Raw genomic sequence first — 23,929 nt, 5'->3', positions numbered from 1 at the left:
GATCTCCCTTTCGACTGTCATCCTCCCAACATCTTCAAAGACGGAAGTGAAAGAGCTCGCTTGAATCACTGAATTAGCTGTCTACCGAAATTCTGAGGTAAGTTTAGGTCATGGTAATATTTAGTGTCTTGATTAGTGAGAGAATGTAGGAAGAATATGGTTGTGTCGGCTGATGAAATGAATTTATGACACACACAGGTCCTGTGGATTCCCTAATGCCTATATAGTATATGAATGCGTTGTAGTGTGGAACAATCGGTAATCGAATGCTAATGACCCCGCAGTCTGCCCGTCCCACCCACTGTTAATTACCGATGGTTTTGGAAGTCGCTCGGTAACCACGGCTGCTTCTATGAGCTGAGCCGTCCAGTGCTGTATTAACTGTAGCCAAGAGCAATGAGGCCTCGCACAATCGTCTGGAAACGTCAGGTTAAGGAAGCGATTTTGCCAGATATGACAGTTAAATTATGAGCATTGCCATTATTTATGTATAACTCTTCACGTCTTACCTGAATAGTTTTAATGATGTGTGGGGCCTAAAAAAGCCATAAATATTTTCTCACAATTGACGGAAAGGGCTGATCAACTCGTCATGTCTGCTCAACTAGAATCTAGTTCCTCCAGCCAGATTAACAAAGATATAATTAGACTCAAATCACGACTAAAATCATTTCATTCACCAGTGTCTCTTGTACGAAGATGGGACTATGGTTCATCTTTGAGCTTGGGTATCAGCATAGATCTATCGTATCATTATCACTACACTGTGTAGCTACACGCAGCCGCTGTAGCTACAGCGGCTGCACCTCTACTCCTTCGCAGACGTTGTCATTTTTCAGTGTGGTTGTGCGACTCCTTCATGAATATCTTTATTAATCGTGGAAAACTAAAATACAAGGAATTATCATAATCTATGATAATCATTCAATAATCGGTATGCGATTTTTAGTTTAATTACGTCAAAAACTCACCGAAATCTGTGGCTGAAATCAGGTCTATAAACGTCCTTATTGCTTCACTCCTCATCTGCGTGTTATTTGAATGGCATTCACTCTCGTATACTACAACGTACAACGTAGGTAGTCGGAGAGGCGCCCTCTAGCTCTCCGACTACCTACGTTGTACGTTGTAGTATACGAGAGTGAATGCCATTCAAATAACACGCAGATGAGGAGTGAAGCAATAAGGACGTTTACAGACCTGATTTCAGCCACAGATTTCGGTGAGTTTTTGACGTAATTAAACAAAAAATCGCGTACCGATTATTGAATGATTATCATAGATTACGATAATTCCTTGTATTTTAGTTTTCCACGATTAATAAAGATATTCATGAAGGAGTCGCACAACCACACTGAAAAATGACAACGTCTGCGAGGGAATAGAGGTGCAGCCGCGTCGCTTCGCGACAGCGGCTGCGTGTAGTTACATTATCACATGCTGCAGCACAGATCAGTGCTTGAGTTACACACATACCGTAGTTATGGGTAAACTTGGTCACTTGTAATGCGCGCGCTGGGGGCCGAGTTTACCCACTAGGGTACGGTAAATTTACATTTGCTTTTATTGAGTAATATATTTTGCAGACTACAGCAATCCAGGGGTTCTGGGGCCATCAAGCAGTTTAGACCTTGAATGACTCTAATATTATATATTGGTTACAGGGTCATATTTTCACTTGTTTCATCTTTTCTACACTGTTATTTCGATGCAAATTTTGTCCATAGATAAGGAAATCAATAATCTTTGCACACAGAAATAAGGAATCCAGTTTGAGACTCGGTCGCAACTCACTGTAAGCGTACATGTGTACGCCTGGCAGGCAGAAGCGCACGTTCTGTTGAAAGTAGCCAGCAAATGTGATGACTTGTCATTGTCGAGGTATGCTGGCTTCTGTAATGCTTACTTTGGGCAGGGCGCGGCCCCGTTGCTATAAACTCGATTTGCAATGGAACTTCACATCAAACCAAGTAGGCCTATCGCATGAAACTTTGCATTCAGTCAGAATCAAACTCACCAGCTCAGAAGCGTCGGATGCCAGTGGCTGCTTTCCATCAGAGTGGCTGGCTCACTTCAGCAGATGATGTGTGTACGGTAAGCGTACGCGCATTCGTATCGGGAGTAGCTAGTGAGAAGCGAATCCATAACTATGCAATTTCTGTAGGCATCAGGCAATATTTATGGCAATATTTTCACAATTGATTGTTGAATTTGGTTCGCAGTGGCATCGTTAGAGAAGCTGAATCATGTCAGAATTCACTTCTGTAACTTAAAATATCAATAAGTGCCAAAGTCAAGTCAAAACAGTGCATGGTTTCTAAACCCCTGGATTGCCCATACCACTTACATTGTATGGTAGAATCTACACGTCCATCTTGAACCTTGAACCCTGAACTTTAAAGAAGTAATCCCCCTTGCAGCTCGTTCTGGAAGCTAAACTGGGATGGGGTGCATGTGCAGTCAATGGCTGACAGTGACATTTTGGCGTACATTTGCAGTAAAAAATGGAAGGAGCACTTAAAAACATGGCTGTGTTTGATTGGACATTGAGTAAAATGGGATGAGGTATTTTTAGGGGGAACGTTGTAAAAATATTAACCCAAACCCAAACTCTAAACCCTCTGCCAAGCGGCTCATTTCCACTCAAAGACACCTGCTGAAAATCGCCCTTATTTCCCAATTATGAAGAAGCATTTCTGTTGTGTCTCAGAGTCTACTTCATCAGCAGCTTACTGCGCGCTGCACCCCAAGGGCAAGGCTCAGTACACACATGCACACCTTAAATACATGCAGTTTGAACTCCCTCGTTTGTCGGCCCAATTTGCTAATGATAATTGTTTAAAAAGTTTTATTGTTTTAATATCCTGGATCCAGATGGTTATCCAGATAATTACCAAAATTTAATCATCTGTTTCTTGTGTCATTATCAACTTTTCCTACTGTAAGTTTCATCCAAATTTGTTTAAAACTCTTGGCAGAAGGTAAATATCATCAATGTATTGCCCAAGTAGGCCCTGTGTAGGGAAAGATCGTACCAGATATGCTGTGATGTGGAGAGCAGATAAGTTTTTGGATGCAGAGTGAGTGTAATGTAGATCTTGACCTGAGTTTTGAGGAAGGCATTTCTAAACACTATTTTGAAAAAAAAATAAATCATGTTTTGCATATTTTTAGTGTCTGGATAACAGTGACTCACAAAAATAAGGAATTGAAAAAGTTGTTGCATCACATTCATGGGAAACAAAGTGCAAACATTTCACTAACTCTTTTGATGGTATTTTATGTGAAAGAAGAATGGATTACAGTTAGTCGTTTAAAAAACATAACTTATTCTTTTCTAACTTTGAATATTGATTTGTGGTGGTGTTGTTAATGTACCTGTACCTGTCAAAATGTAAGAAACAGTCCCCAAGATTAACTGATTTCTTCAGACATAATGTGGTGGTATGAAATATTGTAAATGGAGTAACATGCAAGTAGCAGATTCAAATTTTGTGAATTTTGGCATGGGGTGTATATGTGCTTATTTGTTATTGTGTAAAGTGCTTTGCCAATCTGATCACCTAAACAGTGAAACTCAAAGAAGTGAGTCAAGTTGTAGAAGGAACCAGTTGCTTCTGAAAGCAAACAATTATATTTTATACTGTATACGCTATATATTTCACGGGGGTTTTATTTTCGCGAATTTCGCGAGTCGGGAGCTATTCGCGAAATTAACAACACGCGAATATGTTACCTTCCAAAATGAATCCCTTGCCTTGATAATACGAACATTTCAGTACCAGTATACCATGTCACGGCTTACCGAACAGACCATACTGGCTAAGCTTGTTTACGCACGTCCACGTCTACTTACGAATACTGTAGAGAGCGAATCCATTAACGCAAGGGGACCACTCGTCAGAAATTTAGCGCGATGGACTTAACCACTACAAAAATGTTGAATTCTAACTTACTAGTTCGCAGAGTTTGGCAAGTCTTTTTCATGCAGTGTATAACTAGTATCATTCTTATTTGCTAGTAAGTTGAAAATTCACACTTTCTTTGCCACTTCATATCTTCTCTGGTCCCCCAATCGCGAATTTAACCACTCGCGAAAATGTGTGACAGCGACAATTCGCGAAAATTTATGTACACGAAAATTATAGCGTATACAGTAACTCATTCTCTTAAAATTGAAGTGTCAGTCTATAAGGAAGATTATAGTCCTGTTCACACAAAATACCTGAAATTATTGGTTTCATTTACCTCTGAATTAATTTTGCAACACATAAAAACTATTCTTTCTTGTGTGCAGACACAATGAAAAAATGCTTGACTCTGGCGATCAACATCGCAATGCAAAAATCAGTCCACCTTGATGTTGTATCAAAACCCTCATGATGATTTGCCTCGCGTAGTACTTGTGAACAGCACATTAACAGAATCAAGTTTTTGCAGTCCCATGATGCAACTTGCCACACTAGGTCTACACACTAGGGTGCCCAGGGTCATGCTCTGGTCCTTGTTTTGCCATGTGTAGTTAGGAGATTTAAAGTGCTTTGCTTGCAGCAATTATGATTATGGTTATTATTGTTATAATAATAATGATGATAATAATAATGATAATAATAATAATAATAATAATAATAATAATAATAATAATAATAATAATGATAATAATAATTATTATTATTATTATTATCATTATCATTATTATTATCATTATTATTATTATTGTTATTATTACTACTACTACTGCTACTACTACTATTACTACATACTATATACTATATATATTAAATATATAATATTTTTGTCCCCGCCGAACGAGTTCGAGCAGGGGACTATGAAACGGGCTCCGTACGTGTGTGTGTCTGTGTGTCCGTCCGTCCGTCCGTCTGTCTGTCTGTGCGTCCGTGTGTGATCAAAATGTTCAATTTGCTACTTCTCTGTCATTTATGAGCCAATTTTGATTCTGTTTGCTTTATATGATAGCACTACATGGGAGCTTTGAAACTTCTACACAGAATTTCAGTTGTGACCTTTGACCTTGACCTTTGACCTATATTGTACATTTTGCTTCAAAATGTTACTCCGAGTCCTTCGCCATTTCTAACCCAATTTTGATTCTGTTTGCTTTATATGATAGCATTACATGGGAGCTTTGAAACTTCTACACAGAATTTCAGTTGTGACCTTGACCTTTGACCTGTATTGTACATTTTGCTACCAAATGCTACTCCTTCGCCATTTCTAACCCGATTTCGATTCCGTTTGCTTTATGTGATGGCACTAGGTGAGGGCTTCAAAACTTCTACACAGAATTTTGACCTTTGACTTCTTTGACCTTTGACCTTGATTTTTTACCTATATTGTACATTGGCTACAAAATGCTACTCCTTCGTCATTTCTAACCCGATTTCGATTCCGTTTGCTTTATGTGATGGCACTAGGTGAGGGCTTCAAAACTTCTACACAGAATTTTGACCTTTGACTTCTTTGACCTTTGACCTTGATCTTTTTACCTATATTGTACATTTTGCTACTAAATGCTACTTTCGGCAGGGACATATATTACACACCGCGTAATTATACCCCCGCCAAACGAAGTTTGAAGGGGGTATATAGGAATCAGCGGACGGTCGGGCGGTCGGTCGGGCGGTCGGGCGGTCGCGGTCGGTCCGTTGCAAATCTTGCGTCGCGAACTACTTCCTCAGTTTTCAACCGATTCCCATAAAACTTGGCACAGATGTGTGCCTTGGGTTGTAGATGTGCAAGACATATTTTTTGACAGTACCCAAAAGTACGTTGCCATGGTAACGGCATATTATGGGCAAAAATGGGTACAAATCTTGCGTCGCGAACTCCTCCCACAGTTTTTGATCAATTTTTATGAAATTAGGTACAGATGTTCATCTGAATATGTTAATGTGCAAGACACATATTTCCGCAGTGGCAAAAAGTGCGTTGCCATGGTAACGGCATGTTATTTGTAAAATATAGGGCAAAATGCTTCATGGCAAAACTGCTTCATCAGTGTTCTTCCAATTCTCATGGAATTCATATTGAATGTTTGTCTTAGGATATAGGTCAGCATGACACATTTCTTGACCGTGACAAAAAGTATGTTGCCATGGTAACAGCTCACATATTATGAGCCAAAATGATGGAAAATTTTGTGTTGCAAACTACTTCCTCAGTTTTTGCCCAATTTCCATGAAACTTGGTACAGATGTGTGCCTTTGGTTGTAGATGTGCAAGACGCATTTTTTGACAGTACCCAAAAGTACATTGCCATGGTAACGGCATATTAATGGCAGAAGATCAAGGAAAGATCTTGCGGATTTAACTACTTCCTCAGTTTTTTGACCAAAGCTTATGAAATGTGGCACACACCTTGATCTTGGTGGGAAGATGTGGAAGACATATTTTTCGGACGTGTCGGAAGCTGCGTTGCCATGGTAACGGCATATAAATGGCAGAAGATCAAGGAAAGATCTTGCGGATTGAACTACTTCCTCTGTATTCGACTGAAGCTCATGAAATGTGGCACACACATTGGTCTTGGTGGGAAGATGTGCAAGACATATTTTTCGGACGTGTCGGAAGCTGCGTTGCCATGGTAACGGCATTTAAATGGCAGAAGATCAAGGAAAGATCATTCCTTGGGTAAGACTGCCGTCACGGGGCGGGGGTATTAATCACCTTAAGTGATATTTCTAGTTTCTACTTTTCCTTGTTTATCTTTTGCCATGTACGAATGGTAGCAAGTCTTTGCAACGCAATCCAATAACTTACAACTTGTGTGTGAATGAACCGTGTCTGTGTGAATTCAGCTGTGCTTTCAATGAAAGGGAGATCCATTTTCTAAGAAACTTTATGAAGTTGGAGGAAAAATCAACAAAAGTGTATCTTTGATTGTCAGTAATTCAGCCAAAAAGGGAGCTAGTCTCCTAAAAAAAAAGCAGTTAATGGTTATGTGACTACAGTTTTCTCATTTGTTTAAATGCAAAAAAAAGAGATGCAATTCTAAATTTTATGTTTTTGATGTCATGATGAATAAAATATGACTATCTTCTTCATTGAAGGCATAATGACATGAGATTCAGCTTAATTCATCTTTAAAAGAGTCACTAAGAAAAATAATTAATCATGGCCTTTATTAGATCATTTAATCATGAAAGTAATTATGTTATTTACTCACAACTCGTAGATATATTAAATGCATATATTTGATAAAAAAGGACATTTTATGGTCAATAGCTGAACAATTACTTTGCTCCTTAAGTTGAACGTCATTACTCGGTTAGGATAATATGGTGTGAAGGATGAACATTTTTCTGATTTCATTTTTTTTTTAAATGAAGCAAAGATAAGTGTGCAGGCTAGTTGCAGACTTATGAGGCTATGGCATTATCATCTTGTGCAATGTTCATACATATGTGGTTGCTGCCTCTGTTTTAACTGAAAACATTTTTTTTTCTAAAATTTCATATTGTAGGTCTGATTCTGATGCAACTTGAACTTTGATTTATTCTAATGAAACCAGCTTGGACAAGGCGTAGAATTTATGCTTTGAAAGTGGTCAGCATGTGGCTGACTGCTAGATTGATCAAAACAAAACATTTTGGAGGGAACGACATTCACAGATTTAAGTAATTAAAATTATTTTTGGCGCAACGTGACAGCCCAAGGATGTTGATGTGCACAACATGTTTTTGTATAGTACTATTGAACAAGGCATTGCCACGATTAACCACATTGAAGAACAAAGAAAGAATTAGCTGGCCCCACATTTTATCAGCAATTGCATTACAATTGTGAGGACTCTCGGGTGTTTGTTTGCCAGACTTTTTTTTAAAAAATTTGTCAGACCAACAATTGCCATGAAAATTGAGGACGAGATATGTTGATCAAAGTACTTACCTCCTCAGCTCTCAAGTAATTGAAAATATTTTGGCCAGGAGGTGTAGATACAATGTATGTACAAGACACATTTTTATGTGTGTGTGTGTGTGTGTGTGTGTGTGTGTGTGTGTGTGTGCATGTGCATGTATTAGTTAAGAAGCTGCCTTTTTGAAATCCAAAAACAAAAATCTTATCGAGGAAGGGAATATGGTGAGAGAGGTAAAAAAATCACACTCTGTCAGTTTGTCCATTACATCTTATGATTACAACTTGAGGATACAGATGTAGTTTGAATATCAGTTTTTTGAACTTTCTTTATTTATATGCAAATGAATGATAGGATATATCCAGTGAGCTTGATTAACACTTATATACCAAGGAGAGTGTATGATAGCATTGTTTTTGATTTTCTAGATTATTGTTAGCATTTATGACAGAATGTAAATTTTCCCACCAGACTAGAAGAGAGCTACCTGAAACCAAGAGCATCAATGAGTTTTCACTTTTAACACTTTGTTTGGAGTTGATTCACTTACAACGGTACATTGTAAAGGCAAGAGGGCCTGAAATATAATGCATGCCTGTATTTGAAAAGAAAAGGGATGCTGTTTGTGCGAGAAATGCAATGATCTTGTATCCAACAATGTTAATCCCCCCTGTTTGTGCAGATGAAAGAAGTTTGACATTTAGATAAATGAGTAGATGACCTTCTCTGACCTTCTCTAGTTCCCACAACTGCACCTGTGACAGCTCTTGCATCTACATAGTACATTAAATCTCTTTTGTTAAAATCATTTTCTCTTTAAAAAGGTGTTTGTGCAGAAAATGTGGACCATTTACCCTCCTGACAGTCACAGAGACTGCAAGGCTTCATCATAAACAATAAATTAATTGTGATGCTCTAGAATTGGAAATATGGAATCATTCTTATTGCCTCGTGACGTCAAGACCAGGCAGTATTAAATTCAGCACATTTTCTGACATCAACTGTGCAGTTTTGTAGCTGAGTGGTATTTGTAATTGTATTCCCGCATACTTTGGGTTTTTTTTTTCTTCTTCTCTCCTGGCTCCTCAGTTGCATTTTTTTTTTTTGGTATTAGACTCTAGAGTCTAGCCTGCAAGCATTTCCAGGAGACAAAAAGTCAGAATATTTAGCCCTTTGGGAGTACAAGTAATAAGGATGTGGAGTATAGAACATCAGAAAAATGTGTGTTCCAGAAAAAAAAAAAAATGTTTGTTTGTTATCCTGCCATACAGCAAGTGCTGTGGCATCTTATAGTCTCCATGTCTGTGATGAAATAAAAATCAAACACAAAGAGACAACGGAACAGAGCAGGAAATGTAATAAATGAAAACCAACTAAGTGATGCAGTATTTTGTACCTCTGTGTACAAACTAAAAATGTGTAATTTTGGTATATCATTATGATTATGTTATTATTTTTTTTTCTAGTGCTGTACCACTGGTCACCACAAAATGGGTGAAATAAAACTTGTAGTGCTTTATGTGCACAAAATATTTTGTTGTGCTTGTGGTCTGCACACAGCAATGTATGAATGCTATAACATCATATCATCATTAATCTGAAAATGTGAAGATGATGCGGGCTAATTTAGGCCTACCTCCGGAATAACCTACCTTATATCATTCTCAGATTAACAGATCTTTGGAATAACCAATTTTATTTCATATGTGGAATAAGGAACCTTTGGAATAAGGAACCTGAACCTTTTTTTTTTTTCATTTTTGGACTAACAAAGCAGTGGAATAATGAAGTGTAACTGAATCAAGAAATTTCCACCACTACCACTGTTAAAATGCACTACCAAGTAATAATGCTAACATTTCTATGAAGCCACTAGTTTGTCTATGGAAGGCAATCTACTTCAAACGTCACATGACTATGCTTTGACCTGCACAGAATAGTATGTTTTCAACAATCTTTTTAATGAATTTAATTAAGATATGCAGGAATTAGCTGATTTTGTCTCTGGAGATTTATAGTATCATATTATCCATACTATCCTCACCTGAGTCATCATATTTTTTTTTCTCTCTCTCTTTTGAAAATGCAAAGTTTGTGGTATTGCTATTTGCTAATGAAAAAAAAAAGTAGGAATATTATTGTGATGAAACAATTAAGTCATAAAATGCAATAAAGACAATGTTGTGATGCCTGATAAACATCCATGGAATATGACTTACCAACACATGAAAGTCATGATGTTCGTGGTGTGGTTTTTCTTAAACTGCAAGATTCTTTTTGCTTATCTGATGTATATGTTTACTGTAAGTGTTATTTTTTCACTGTATAAAGATGCAACGAGATTGGGCATTCTCCATTAGTCTGTGTCCTCAAAGTTATGCGAACATTGAATAATACTTAACTCCATGACCATGAATAGCAAAGGAGTGCTAGGGGATTTCCACGAAAAAACAACAACAAAAATTGCTTTGAAACAGTACACTTATATAATCTGTTTATTCCATGAATCGTCAATGTAATTGCCAACAAGCTGCAATGAAATGGATCCGATCATAGAGTACGTCAATATTTGTAAGATGTTACCGCATAGTGCATTAACATTGCTGAGGGTACCTTCGGAAACTCCAGTTACATATACTTTGGGATAATAGGGTATTGATTGGCTAATGTCATGTTATGTAATGGGGGTCAATGAGAAGGTGCTGGTCACTGCTGTGCGATCTATTAACCCACTGAGGACGAGTCCCAAGTATACTCGGGCAGATGTCTATGGGGAATGCGTGTTGTAGCAAAATCAAACCGTCCTCAACGGGTTAAGAATATCATATGTCAGGTTTTAACCTGATTAGAATGTAAAAAGGGAGTTTGGATCCTGCTTTGAGATTTTATTGAAGACTGTGTAGGAAGTAAGATGAGGTCACAGTATCATTGCCTATTTAGGGAGGCAGGTTGTGCCAGAATCTTTTCTTCAGACTCAGGATTGCAAGAAACCTTAGTTATGTCGCATGTAGTAGGCTTAGGTTCATGAGCATATATCAAGATTTGTCTCATATTAGTGATTATAGGTAATGATTATGACTATCACTTGCCCAATCCCGATACTGTTTTTAAATTGCAACATCACAGTGCATTGAAAGCGTCATGCATGACTCCATTCCTCACATATATTTACATCTGCAGCAAAGCTTGCGACTTTTTGTACAACTTTACTGTATACCTCATTCTTAGCTTAAACACAATCTACAAAAAGTTATGGCTTTGAAAAAAAAAAATGTTTTCCTATAATCACTCATGAGTTGCTGTTTCAAAATAACGTGGCACACAGGGGTTTACTGACACTTTAGTTATGTCGCATGTAGTAGGCTTTAGTTATGTCGCATGTAGTAGGCTTAGGTTCATGAGCATATATCAAGATTTGTCTCATATTAGTGATTATAGGTAATGATTATGACTATCACTTGCCCAATCCCGATACTGTTTTTAAATTGCAACATCACAGTGCATTGAAAGCGTCATGCATGACTCCATTCCTCACATATATTTACATCTGCAGCAAAGCTTGCGACTTTTTGTACAACTTTACTGTATACCTCATTCTTAGCTTAAACACAATCTACAAAAAGTTATGGCTTTGAAAAAAAAAAATGTTTTCCTATAATCACTCATGAGTTGCTGTTTCAAAATAACGTGGCACACAGGGGTTTACTGACACTATGGCACGCAAAAAGTTTGAAGCAAAACTCTTGTTAAAATGCCTATATGTATCGCAGATGCTGAATTCGACATGATAGATGAGAAACATGTTATGAAGAAAGCTGATATGTGTTTGCTTTCAGACTTACATGAATTAATCTCTTCTTAGCACAAAACTCCTGTAATACACTGAAACTTGACGCAGAGAAAGCTGTTGTACGTGTTTTGCAGTTTAGTTTGCCTGAAGCCTGAATGTCGTCAACTTCTTGGGTCAGTAGAAGTCATGTACTGCTCTGTGAATACATGATATTGGTAACAGAGAAAGAGAAGAATCTCTAAAAAACAGTTTGAATGCCAACATTTTCTTCTCCTTTTATTTTCATCAATTTGTGTTCTGTTTACATCCACTGAACAGGGCAAACAGTTTGGGCTATGTTAGGATATTATGCTAGAGTGTGTTGCATTCTGCAACAGTGGAGATTGTGCAATAATTTGTGTGTGTGTGCGTGTGTGTGTTGAGATACCCCAATTTTGGTGAACTTCGCTTGTTTATATTTTTGCTGATTGTGACAAAAGAATTTCTGCATGTATTTTGATATTTTCTCAAAATGTTTGTGTTGTTATTTTATAGTGGGGGGGGGGGAATGGTCACAAAATTTGCACAAATTTTAATATTGCACAATATCCCACTTAATAGTTACTGTATCTCATGATATGTCTTGATCTTACACAACAATATTAGCAGTCCTTAAAAAGGCCATCACATGCGATTAACCCTTTGTGTTCTGTGAGCATTTTCAGATTTGCACACAAAACTCCATAGCATTGAACATACTGTCCAAAGTCCAAAGACTTAGAGGAGACCTCCGGATGATTTTTCAGACTTTTACATTTGAGCAACTATAAATTAGTTATACCGAGTACAGAGTTTCAGAATTTGTAGTGATTGAGTTAAGGAATAAGAATTTTTTCAAAATTTACCACAAATTGCAATGAACAAGGATGATGACATGGCAGCCTCACCATAAGAATGCATGAGTTGGGGCTCAAGGAAGCAGAACAAAAGAAGATGGCATGCAAACATTCTACACAGGTGAACTTGTTAAAGGACAAGTCCACCTTCATATACATAAGGATTGAGAGAATGCAGCAATATTAGTAGAACACATCAGTGAAAGTTTGAGGAAAATTGGATAATCCGTTCAAAAGATACAAATATTTTAAGTATCCGTGCAGTCACTGCTGGAAGAGAAGACTACTACAGTGTATGATGTCACATGCGTACAACTATATAAGGAAAATAAAAAGAGAATTTCACAAAACTTTACTTTTTGAATAAAGTGCACATTTCTTCGACTTGCTACTGACGTACAATGTATGTTAAGGGTAATATCATTCCCCCTGCCTTCTGAAAGAGAGAAGTCGAGTGTTCTTTTGTTATGCGAGAAAAATGGAAATATGTTGAATTTTCTTTATTCTTTCTTTATATCGTTGTACTCATGTGACATCACAAGCTATAGTAGTCTTTTCATCCAGCCGTGACTGAGCAGAAACTTCAAAAATTCATAACTTTTTAATGGATTGTCCGATTTTGCTCAAACTCTCACTGATGTGTTCTACTAATATTGCTGCATTCACTCAACCCACATGTCTATGAAGGTGAACTTGTCCTTAAGCAAGTGGTATTGTAATGGAATTACACTGCTACATTTCTGAAATATTTGAGGCTCCTATGTCATCGACACTGTTCAGTGTAATTTGTTTCACATGATGTGAAATTATGAAAATCATGTGGAATTCCCCTTTAAGGGGAGAGAGAATAGTTCTGACAATTATGTGTTTGTAATTACCCTTTGCAAGCTATGTTTAGTATGAATATTAGTACATGAATATCAGTATCTTTAATATCAGTATCTGTGTATTGGACTAAGTTTGACTTGATGTGACTTGATGAGACTGATAAAATGCACAGTAAATTACCTTGAATTTGCAGTAAATCTCAGATGACACATATTCTTTAGTGTTTTACTTTCCTTTTGTAGAGGCCAGAGAGACTGACTTTAAAATTTTTTTTTTTTTTACAAGTAAATTCTGGTGATAACAGAATTTCTTTAATTTTTATTTCTTTTTAAATTCATTTGTTTCTAGATCTTTTTACAGCTGAAGGAAAGGAAGACGATCCAAGTGAGAGGATGGGTGAGTTGATTGATGTTAAAAGGCAGAAATGGTGATAGATCTGTAGTATTTAGATAGAGGGAATTTTTGCAATGAAATATGTCTGTTCTCTGTGGACACTGCAGCCCGGATATGTTACAAACAAACAATGCCATAAAATGGCATATGATACATGATATGGTTTCATGGAATTGAATAATTGATGGTTTATTTAAGTTTGTTGGATCAAAGCTGTGGAATTTGGTTCAGCTCAAGTGTCATATAATTGATAGCATCAGGTTTAGACATTTTGCTCAGCCATGAATTATTCTCCTTGCCCCCCCCCCCCCCCTTTTTTTTTTTTGGCTGAGCTTTGCTGAATATTAGGGGATAGCTTTATTTATCAAATAACAAAACAAAAAGTGAGTCCCAAAATATACAGAGATGCATGAATATCAAAAGAGTATGCATTCTAAACTTCCATTTCCGTATTCATAGAATGTAAATGGACTTATTTTTCCCCCTCTTCCTGAGTCAAAAGAGAAATAAAAAAACAGTGATGCACAAACTGTGCATTTTTTTTCTAGGATCTGTATGGGACAGATATCATGCAACAATCATGCATTACCAAGTAAAGCTGAGACCCAAAAATTTGTTTTGAACCATATCAAGTTCATCAAATGCATGGCATAGTGTTTGTCATACACATGTACAATGTATGTATAATGGAAAATTATTTGAACCAGTTCTTCATGTCTTCATCAGTGTAGATACTCAAGGGCATTCATGCATAGTCTATTGTAAGAATTTGTCATTCTATATTCACAGTGCAACTATGTATGATCTGACAATATGGGAATTTGTACCATCACTCATATTGATCAAAATTAGCCCACTCTTTGTCACATGAATTTCACAACGAAATAAATTACTGTGTGTCATCTGGCTTTTAGATAAAGCTCTGTATATAAATTTTTTTTTTTCTCTCCCTAAGAAAAAAAGGAGAAAGTCTGCCTGTAGATATGGGCTGTGAAGAAGAGTTAATGAGTTGCTTTGCGTGATTGTAGGCACACCAGCACCACATTTTGGGAGTGACAAATAGCTGCCATTCCTCCAGGGAGCTTTGTGCCACTTTGCTGACTCATCGGCAGATCAAGATGGAAATTGCTCTGATCAATTTTCATCTCCACGTTTTGATGGCTGGGCGACGGAGCAGGAAGAAAACAAAGGAAGAAAACGGAGGGGGGAGGGGGGGGGGGAGGATGGTGAAGTACTGTTGAGGGAATGGTTACGCAAAAACTAGGTTGACTAATCGTCTGCACTCGGAGCGGTGCTGTGGCAATGAAATGAGATGTTGATGAATATTTCTGTTTGTTGTTTTCTTCTGGTCATGCTTTTCTGTAGCTGTGATGGAGTGTGGTAAACCCTAAATGTTTTGCATCCTCTCGATCCCCTTCTACCTCCCCTACCCCCCAGATGCGGTCACGGAGGCGCTGCGAAAGCTGCAGGTTGAGCAGAACCTGGAGGCCACCAATACGTGTCTAGACTGCTTGCTGCGGGCTCTGCAGGAGGACGGTAAGATGCGCCGATGCGACAACATTCGTTATGTTCCGACCGTCTCAAAAGCCCTCTCCCCTTCCCTTCCCCTTTCTAAAGTTGTGAAGGCATGTGCATTACATTTACATTTGTGCATTGCCCCGCAGTGTTTGAATATTGGCGTCTATACCAACGTGATGATCAAATCTCTGGAAAAAAAATGTCAACATGCTAATGCATTCATACTGATTGATCATAGCCTAGTCACTTGTGACATTTCGGAGCCCTACTTGCTCAATCACTGCTAGCTCTTAGTGTGTGTGAAAGGAATTTCTACCCTTTTCTTTTCGTGAAACTGTTACAATTATCTGTAAGTAGCTCCAAAATGTTAGTTTGATATTTTCTCTCTTTTTTTTAAAAGATGCTCAGAACTGTGGCTTTAAGACCATATACCCCCCCCCAAAAAAAAAAAAATAATAATAATAATTTATAGGAAAATGTCAGTGTTTGTTTGGTCTTATTTCAATTTCAAATCATTAACTAGCTTTACGTAATGTAAATATACTACGCCTATATTTCTCTAAAGCAGTGAGAAAAGTCATATCTCTATCTGTGTTGTGCAATAATTTCACTTTCTATAGAAATTGAGTAAAAAGCACACCAGTTGTATGCCCGTTCTGTGGTGCACACGCATGAAGAACATTGCATTCTGTGTTTCTTGCTTGTCTTGAAGGCATGCAAATTAAACAAGTCATCCTTCATTCAACAATCAATAAAATACAAACCAAAGAAGAAAAAACAGACAAAACAATGATTTTCAGACTGGGTCTAGATAAGAGATGGTGTCTAGACTCTCTCCTTTCACTTTAACCTCTTTATGCATGTGATGAATCTTCAATTTTTATGTTTCAGCTGTCAGTGCAACCACAGAGGTAATTCAAAATGGGGGTATTGCATCCCTGAAGGGCGCCCTCACCAACACAAACCTCTCACCCAGCGTCCTCGCCAATGCGGCAAAAGTCGTCGCAGAGATGGCCAAACATGGTAACTGTAGTCTCCCTTACATGATTGGAAAGACGTGATTTCTATGCTGTCTAATACTGCATGAAGGCATTTAGTTTTTGTTTTTTCTTTCGTGAAATCAGATCTTTGATGTATCTGTAACTTTCCCGGTGACTTTGCAAATCACTGCATTTTGTATTTTATTATTTATTGGAACATTTTTTTCTATCCTCTTTGGTTAAACTTGCTCTGATGTACATTGCATGTGCATAGTCATATGTATTTTCTGAAATTCTGTATGGCTGTTTTATGTTTCGAATGAAGAGGGTAATGGAAGCAGAGCTTCCTTGTAAAAAAAACTTTTAGCATGGACATCTTTGCATATCTCTTTACCCGATATATACCTATCTGATATAACCCATTGTACCTTAAACCTGGATAAGATGAAGAAGTATGAAATAGCTCCAACTGCATGCTGCTCTGTTTACCATGTGAGAACTTTCAAAATGCTGCAATAAGGGAGGCCCTTGATTGATAAATATGATTTGCTTGAGTGCCTCTACTAGAGAATCCCAAAAATATATATGTGAAGGATCATCAGTTCTTTGATTTCATGATAAGTGTGGTCCTGGCAATATTGATTTTAAGTTTCACTGTAAAAAACATAACTTCTTTGTGGCTTTTTAGAGTCATGCATTGTCTGTGGCCTCATTTAGTCAGACCAATTTCCAAGTGAAGAGGAAATATTGTATGTCTGAATTCATCACTGCTTAGATAGTATCTTGCAGTATTTTTCAAGGTCATTTTTAATATACTCACCCAGTATACTACTTTGAATAGTGCTGGTATTCACTGGCATACAGCATATGCCATGGATGACTAGCTGTGGTTGATGACACAATTTGATATCATCATCAAACATCATTATTATCATCTTCGTTCATCATCATCATCATCATCATCATCATCATCATCATCATCATCATCATCATCATCAAGCGTCGTCATCATCTTCGTTCATCATCATCATCATCAAACATCATAATCATCTTCGTTCATCATCATCGTCATCCTCATCAAGCATCATCATCATCTTCAATTGTCATCATCACCATCAAACATCATCATCATTATCTTTGATCATCATCATCATCATAACCACTCTTCATCATCTTCAAACATTAATATCATCATAAGCACTGTCATCGTCATCGATGCTATGATCATCATGTCATGCAATCTTAAAAAAATGTCACTCGTCATCATATCTAACCGTCACCTCTACACACTCCCTTCCCCACTCCTGCAGAAGAGGTACGAGAGCCTCTGGTAGAGGGTGCCATCATCCCGCCCCTGTGCCGGTGTCTGGCCAGTAAAGATGGGGAGGTTTCCATGCAGGCATGCCGTGCCCTCGGAAACCTCTGCTGCGATTGTGGTGAGTACAGCAGGCAGTACAGATATCTCTGTGATCTCTGTAATGATCTTTGGTGCAATGGTGTGATTCAGTGAGCAAACTATGACAAAGAATCTCCCTTGCATATCTACCCAGATGCCTTTATCTGATTTTTTAAGAATTGTTTTTGGAGATGGAGAAAACTATCATTTCTTTTTTATTCATATATGAAGGTATCATCCTTTTTTATCCAGATACATCTGTATGAAGGTATCATCCTTTCAACCTCTGCTGAAAACTATAGTTATAATAATAATGCTAATGATATGCTATTTTAGCATCATCAAGTGATAAAAAATGGAAGTTTCAAAGAGTAGTGATCCACCAGTCAATCGATTTCCCTTCAAGTTCTCTCAATGTCACCCATGGCGTGAATTGCATTCAGTGATAGAATTTGCAGATTCTTAATATAGGTTTTCCACTTTAGCTTTCTACTCTGATCTTTTAGTATGTTGGATACTCCCATTTTAGGCGAGAGAAACCTAATATCTGCACTGAATTGTACTTGATGAATATTCAAAATGTTGTGTTCTTGGAGTACTTTAGACAATGCTGTACTAAACCCAATCTGTTGAATAGATGTGATTCCATAGCTCCAGCTTTAAAATGAAATTTCTCAATACCTTTGTCAACGATTTAACATTAAATGATATGATTTTGTATTAGATTGTGTTTGTTGTTAAGCTATTTTGATTGAGTTTTTCCTTGGCTGCTTTGATTTTTTTTTGTTTGTAGACAAGGCTAGATCTGCAGTATTTGAGGAGGGGGGACTAGAGAAACTATTACAGCTCATGCGTGATGGGCTAGAGTCGACTGACCAGGAGATGACCAATCAGATGTTTTGGAATGCAGCATGTGGATGCCTGATGAACTTGACTTATGACAAAGGTAATTAAAAAACTTGCAACATTAATAATTTTCTGTGTATTTCTAAATAAACTTCAAAAACAAAAATTGCATGAAATGGTTGATTGTCATTATTTTGGTAATCTACTCAATGTATGTAGTCCTTAAATTTTAATTGTGTGTTTCTACTGAAACCTGAAGTAAATGAATTGTATGGACTGGTTTACCTATCATGTAGTATGCAGTTCTTTATGAATGTTATCTATTCTGAGCTTGTAGTACAGCCTTCATTCTCTCATGTTTCTGTATACATTCCAAAATCTTATTTCAAATTTCAATTTGGTCATTACTAGAAAAAAAAAAGGTGTTGAATTGTAGTTGTTCTGTTCTATTTATTCTTTTCCATGATGTCAGTGATCAAATTATGTTTAAATTTTACATTGTATGGAGTAAAGGTTGTAGTGCAATGACTAGTGAAATGTGTGTGTAATACTCACTGATAGTTGTATCATGATAAAGAATGGCTAACGTTCAAGGAAGAGAAAAGTTTATAGAGAATTGGTTAAGTATGTTTTATGTTTTAAGGTATTAAAAGTCTTCAGTCTTTTCTCTTCCATCTTTTTTTTTTTAATCCAGTCCCTATTCAGAAGGCAGCTGTGAGCCAAGGTGCTATTCCAGTGCTGGTGACCCTGCTGAAGAGAAACAGCTGTGATGTGGCTCTATGTGGAACAGCCATCATGTGTCTGGGTAACCTAGCAGAACCAGGTGAGTGTGTGAAGAATCGTTGGGGTCGACACCCTGTTACATACAATCCTGCTTCATTCATTGTAGTCATGCATCTGCTGTTTTAAATATCTGCATTTCTTCCCTCTTTCCTCCCCCTCCCTCCCCCCCCCCCTTTACTATTTTGGAAGAAAATTGAAGTTTTGAAAAGTGAATTGGATTAACAATATTATTAACCCTAACTTACCTGGGCTATTTAGCGAGCTTGAATTTCTGGGGGGGGGGGGGGGGGGGGGGGGGGGGGGCATAATGCCCCCCCCCCCAGATCTCGGCTGTTGATCGTGCAATTGCCGCAAAATTTTGCATGAACATAAAGCCAGATGTAATCTACAAGACTGTTCAGTTAAATTTTCAAAAAATTTGCGTTTTCTATTTTGAATTAATTAATTATGCAAATATATGCAAAAAACCTCATTTTTGTCTGTAATTGGCTTATAAAAGATTATGGAATGCTGATTTTTGGTCTAGATATTCCTAGTGACATTCCAAACATTTGTGCATAAAGAAAAATTCAGTATCAGAATTAATTTCTCATGTTTTTTATTGTTTTATCAATTTTTTATGTATTTCCCTGTTTTTTCGAACTTTTGATTTGTTGTTTTTTTCAGCAGAATTTGTCATACACATTTTTTGAACCATAATTATACTAAAATGAATTGATTTCAGCCATTAAAATTAAAAATATGAATCTTTATATGAATTAATTGAAAAAACACAATTTGTATTGACTTTGTACTCAAAATCTCGTTTTTGAGCAATTTTGGGGTTGACGAAAATTTTTTGAAGGAGCGTGGCTTCGGAACAGTACGCCCGGGTGTGACAAATTTGGTCTCAAAAGTTGCGCGAGACTTGAAAGTAAAAAGTCAGCGAGCGGCGCGGTCAAAAAATTGTGCGCGGCGGAATGGTCGCGGAATACGTCGAGGGGGGGGGGCCATTATGGCCCCCCCAGGTAAGTTAGGGTTAAATGGCATTCTTTCTGTGTTACTTTCCTCCAGCCCCAAACTGACTGGTTGCCCTGGGGACTGCAGGTGTTGCAACTTCCAATTTTAAGTTTCACTTTAAACATATCCTAAATCAGCAGAATGTTGTGCAAAAGACAAACAAACAAACTTGAAAAAATTAACAAATTATGTGATAAAGAGCAGGTCAAATGGAAGATGAAATACCCAAGTGATGAGGTGAAAGCCAAGAGAGGTCAGTACGATATGCATTCCAACTAACAATGATAGTCAGAAGAGCAATGCAGATTTCATGCTTCAAATCTGCTTCTTCTCCCTTCCAGCCGAGAACCGTGAGGCGTTCGTCGGCACCGAAGTGGCGTACTGCCTCGCGAGGGCGCTAAAGGAAGTGACCGGGGATGACCAGCTGGAGGGACTGCTGGAAATCATTGCATCTCTTGTTGAGCACGGTGAGTTCTTGTTATTTGCCCCAGAATATCTGTCCCCCCCCCCCCCCCCCCCCATCTTTTCTCCTGCCCTTTAGAATCAATTCACATGTGAGTGTATCACATGATTTAAAGTTGCAGTACTTACATGTGACATGTATGCTCCTGCCGTGAAAAGTGCTAACATATGTTGTTTGGGTTTTTTTCTTCTTTTTTTTTTCAATTGAAAAGCAGATATTGTTGTTGAATACACTGTAAAGCATTAAATGTATTTTCTATTACCAAACTATGCCAATAAGATAGCGGGATATATGTTTTAGACAGATGCTGTAAATGAGGCACAGAATTGATGCAATTCTGTGATTGAAAGGTTGGAAAATTCTGTTTGCAATCATCACATTCATATTTACTTTTTTTAAATCCCGTGTGATTTTTTCCTTGTATGTTTTGTTTTGTTTTCTTTTTTTTTTGTATGTCTTTTTTCACTGAGAGAAATTGACAGATGACAGATTCATCAATTTTTTTTTTTAATGAGTTCAGTGAAAGGTCTTTAGGGTTGGAGCTGAAACATAAGATGCATGCCAGTCAGACACTCATCATGCCAGTGAGACACTCATTGTTTTCTTCAGAGAGAATTCAATTGGAAGTGAGAAGGCTTGAAAATTGGAAAATATGATAGTGAGCATGCAAGCTGGAGGATTGATTTCTTGCATTATACTCTGTGGAGATTGTATATATTTGACTGTTTGTCTTGACAGATGAAATGAAAGTGGAATTTGCCAAAGCCAACATAGCAGACAGCCTGCTGGACATTGCGGCCTCGCGCACAGGGAACTGGACGACCCAAACGGGGCCCAAGATAGAGGAGTTTGATGCCGTCAGGGTTTGCATGGATCTCATGGTCTTACTTCTTACAGGAGGTGAGATATTTGTTAGTAGTGATGATACATTGTAGTAATATATCAGTCTATAAAGCGCAGAATTTGTGGACGTAAATTCTTTGGCACCCTAACAGCTCGTGATGAGCTTAAGTAACAGTGAACCATTAGATGAAGAGATGGTTTTTACTTTTAAAGTCTTTTTTCAAATAATTCTCCAGTTAAGAATTTCCTGATTGCTAATGGTAAGTTATTCCAAAGTTTTGGTGCTGCTCGAGTAAAATGCTCAGTCTACTAAGTTTACTGTTGTTTTACCTGTTGGAATTTGTGGAAAAAAGCAGCTTTAAAACAGCGCAGGTTATGAGTGTGTTTGTGAGATATGAGTTGTAAGAGATCTTTAATGTAGCTAGGGGCTTGACCAACAAGTGTCTTGCACACAATCGAAACACAATCATTACCATGCAATCATATTTACATCCTCTAAGAAAGGTCATGGGCTTATTCTAGCATAGACTCGAAACAAGAGTCAACACCAAATTCCTCATCAAAACAATGATACAAGAATATGGTAATAAATGAAACTCTCTCATCATACAACTTCATGAGAAAATGAAAATTCAGCTTTTAAAGATAGCCTCTGTTTTTGCAGCAAATCTGATAGTATTTTGAGTGGAGATTTTTGGCATGCTATAGTGAAGCATGATTCTCTTGTGGAGTGAAATTTGGCAGAAGTCTCTTTGTCCAGCAAGGTTAATTACTGTTTTGAAAATATAAGTTATTTTCATAGTGTGAGATGCCTTGAGTATATTCCAAGAAATGTGGATGGTTGTACAATTTGTAAATGCCATGGCCTGCTTGGAAGTTTCATAAGATCTCGCAGGTTGACTAAGACTCTTGTGTATCTCCACTTTATTTCTGCAGATGAGTGCATGAAGTACCTATTCCAAGAAGGTGAGGGGACATTCTACAGGGCCGTCATGGACGTCTGGCTGCCTTCTGACATTGAGTATTACAGAATGTCTGCTGCCCTCGCTGTGGGAAACTTTGCGAGAAACGGTGAGTGTGTCTTTGAAGTCTCGCAGGGTGTTTCTGAGAAGATTTCACTACTCGGAAGGCTTGCTGTGTCGTTGATGTTTAGTATGTGCTGTGGCAAAGGATTAAGTGCTTGCAAAATGTGTATCATTTATTGGATCATGCCATGTGCACACAATTGTGGTTTTTAGGTGTCCATTCTGCAAAGTGCCAACATTTGATTGGTTCAAAGTGGTCATTCAACAAAAGTCAAGGCTGTTGAGCCATGTCAGTTTAATACATAGTGGTGGTATGTAGTGCCAAAGTCTCATTTGACTCAGCAAGGGTTTTATTGTACCAGTCATATTATTTTGACGTCAGTTTGATGTATTTGAAAAGGGTACTGAATCCATACTGTTCCAGCCTACCCAATTTTGATGATTGTGCCTTATGCTGGCCTATCCACCTGCAGTCTTCCTATGTAGAGGGATATATGAGTATACACAATGTACTCACAGGAGATACAATAGAAAGAGAGAGAGAAAAAAAGAAGTATAAACCAGAACTCTATGCTCTAGATAAGAAAATAACCTGTTACTAAAACCTTTACATCCAATTTACTGAAGATTATTTTGTCATAAACAGAGCAATTTGGGGATCATTCTGTCTTTCATTACACTTATTTCTTTTCACCGTATGTCTATTTTTATAGACATGAATTGCATCAAACTGGTCAAGCAGGGTATTGTCCCTCGCCTCCTGGGACTCCTCAAACCCCATGAGGGTCAAGAGGTGGACACCCGACTGACCCACGCCGTTCTCAGTGCTCTCCGCAATCTTGCCATTCCAAGTGAGTAAAGCATCAGATGAGATGATTGTCATGTCTCCGTAGAAATTCCCGATCATCCCATCTAGCAGTTTCAGGAGCAGTGTGGTGCTATTTACTTTAAAGACTGGAATATGTTTATATACCAGAATTCCAAGCTTGATGTGTAAAAATGTAAAGGTATTTGTCACTTTGCTTGCACAAGACTAGATGAACATGTTTTTACATATTTGTTGCATGAAAAGGTTCCTGTGGATGATGAAATGATAATGGAACTTATTTACCAGGTTATTACATTATGCAAGGAACACACATTATGATGTTACAAGAATGGGACAATGCCAGTTTTTTTTTTTCTTAGATCAATAGTAGCACGGTTTTATTTTGTTAGTTGAGACTTTCCACAGTTGTAGGAAATCACACTGACACTTGATTAATTTGTACATCTGTGTAGAAAGAAGTGCTCATAATCAGTTGCCTCACCGTC

The 23,929-nt window shown here is 37.6% G+C and overlaps 1 protein-coding gene across 1 annotated transcript in view; it reads left to right on the top strand.

Annotated features, from left to right (window-relative positions):
• LOC139725720 (rap1 GTPase-GDP dissociation stimulator 1-A-like) overlaps nt 1-23,929 on the top strand; it is a 29,202-nt gene continuing 5,273 nt past the window's right edge. Inside the window, exons 1-11 of the mRNA XM_071636803.1 lie at nt 1-97; nt 13,718-13,765; nt 15,200-15,298; nt 16,172-16,303; nt 17,571-17,696; nt 18,450-18,602; nt 19,197-19,325; nt 20,626-20,751; nt 21,486-21,647; nt 22,527-22,661; nt 23,329-23,466. Coding sequence (XP_071492904.1) covers nt 13,762-13,765; nt 15,200-15,298; nt 16,172-16,303; nt 17,571-17,696; nt 18,450-18,602; nt 19,197-19,325; nt 20,626-20,751; nt 21,486-21,647; nt 22,527-22,661; nt 23,329-23,466 — 1,204 coding nt within the window. The 5' untranslated portion in view covers nt 1-97; nt 13,718-13,761. The remainder of the gene's footprint in view (nt 98-13,717; nt 13,766-15,199; nt 15,299-16,171; nt 16,304-17,570; nt 17,697-18,449; nt 18,603-19,196; nt 19,326-20,625; nt 20,752-21,485; nt 21,648-22,526; nt 22,662-23,328; nt 23,467-23,929) is intronic.

The sequence above is a fragment of the Diadema antillarum genome, unplaced genomic scaffold (assembly GCF_040938485.1).
Source record: "Diadema antillarum isolate AM-2024a unplaced genomic scaffold, OU_Dant_1.0 seq00000057_RagTag, whole genome shotgun sequence".
Taxonomy (NCBI): Eukaryota; Metazoa; Echinodermata; class Echinoidea; order Diadematoida; family Diadematidae; genus Diadema; species Diadema antillarum.
This window is presented reverse-complemented; position numbering and strand designations above follow the sequence as displayed.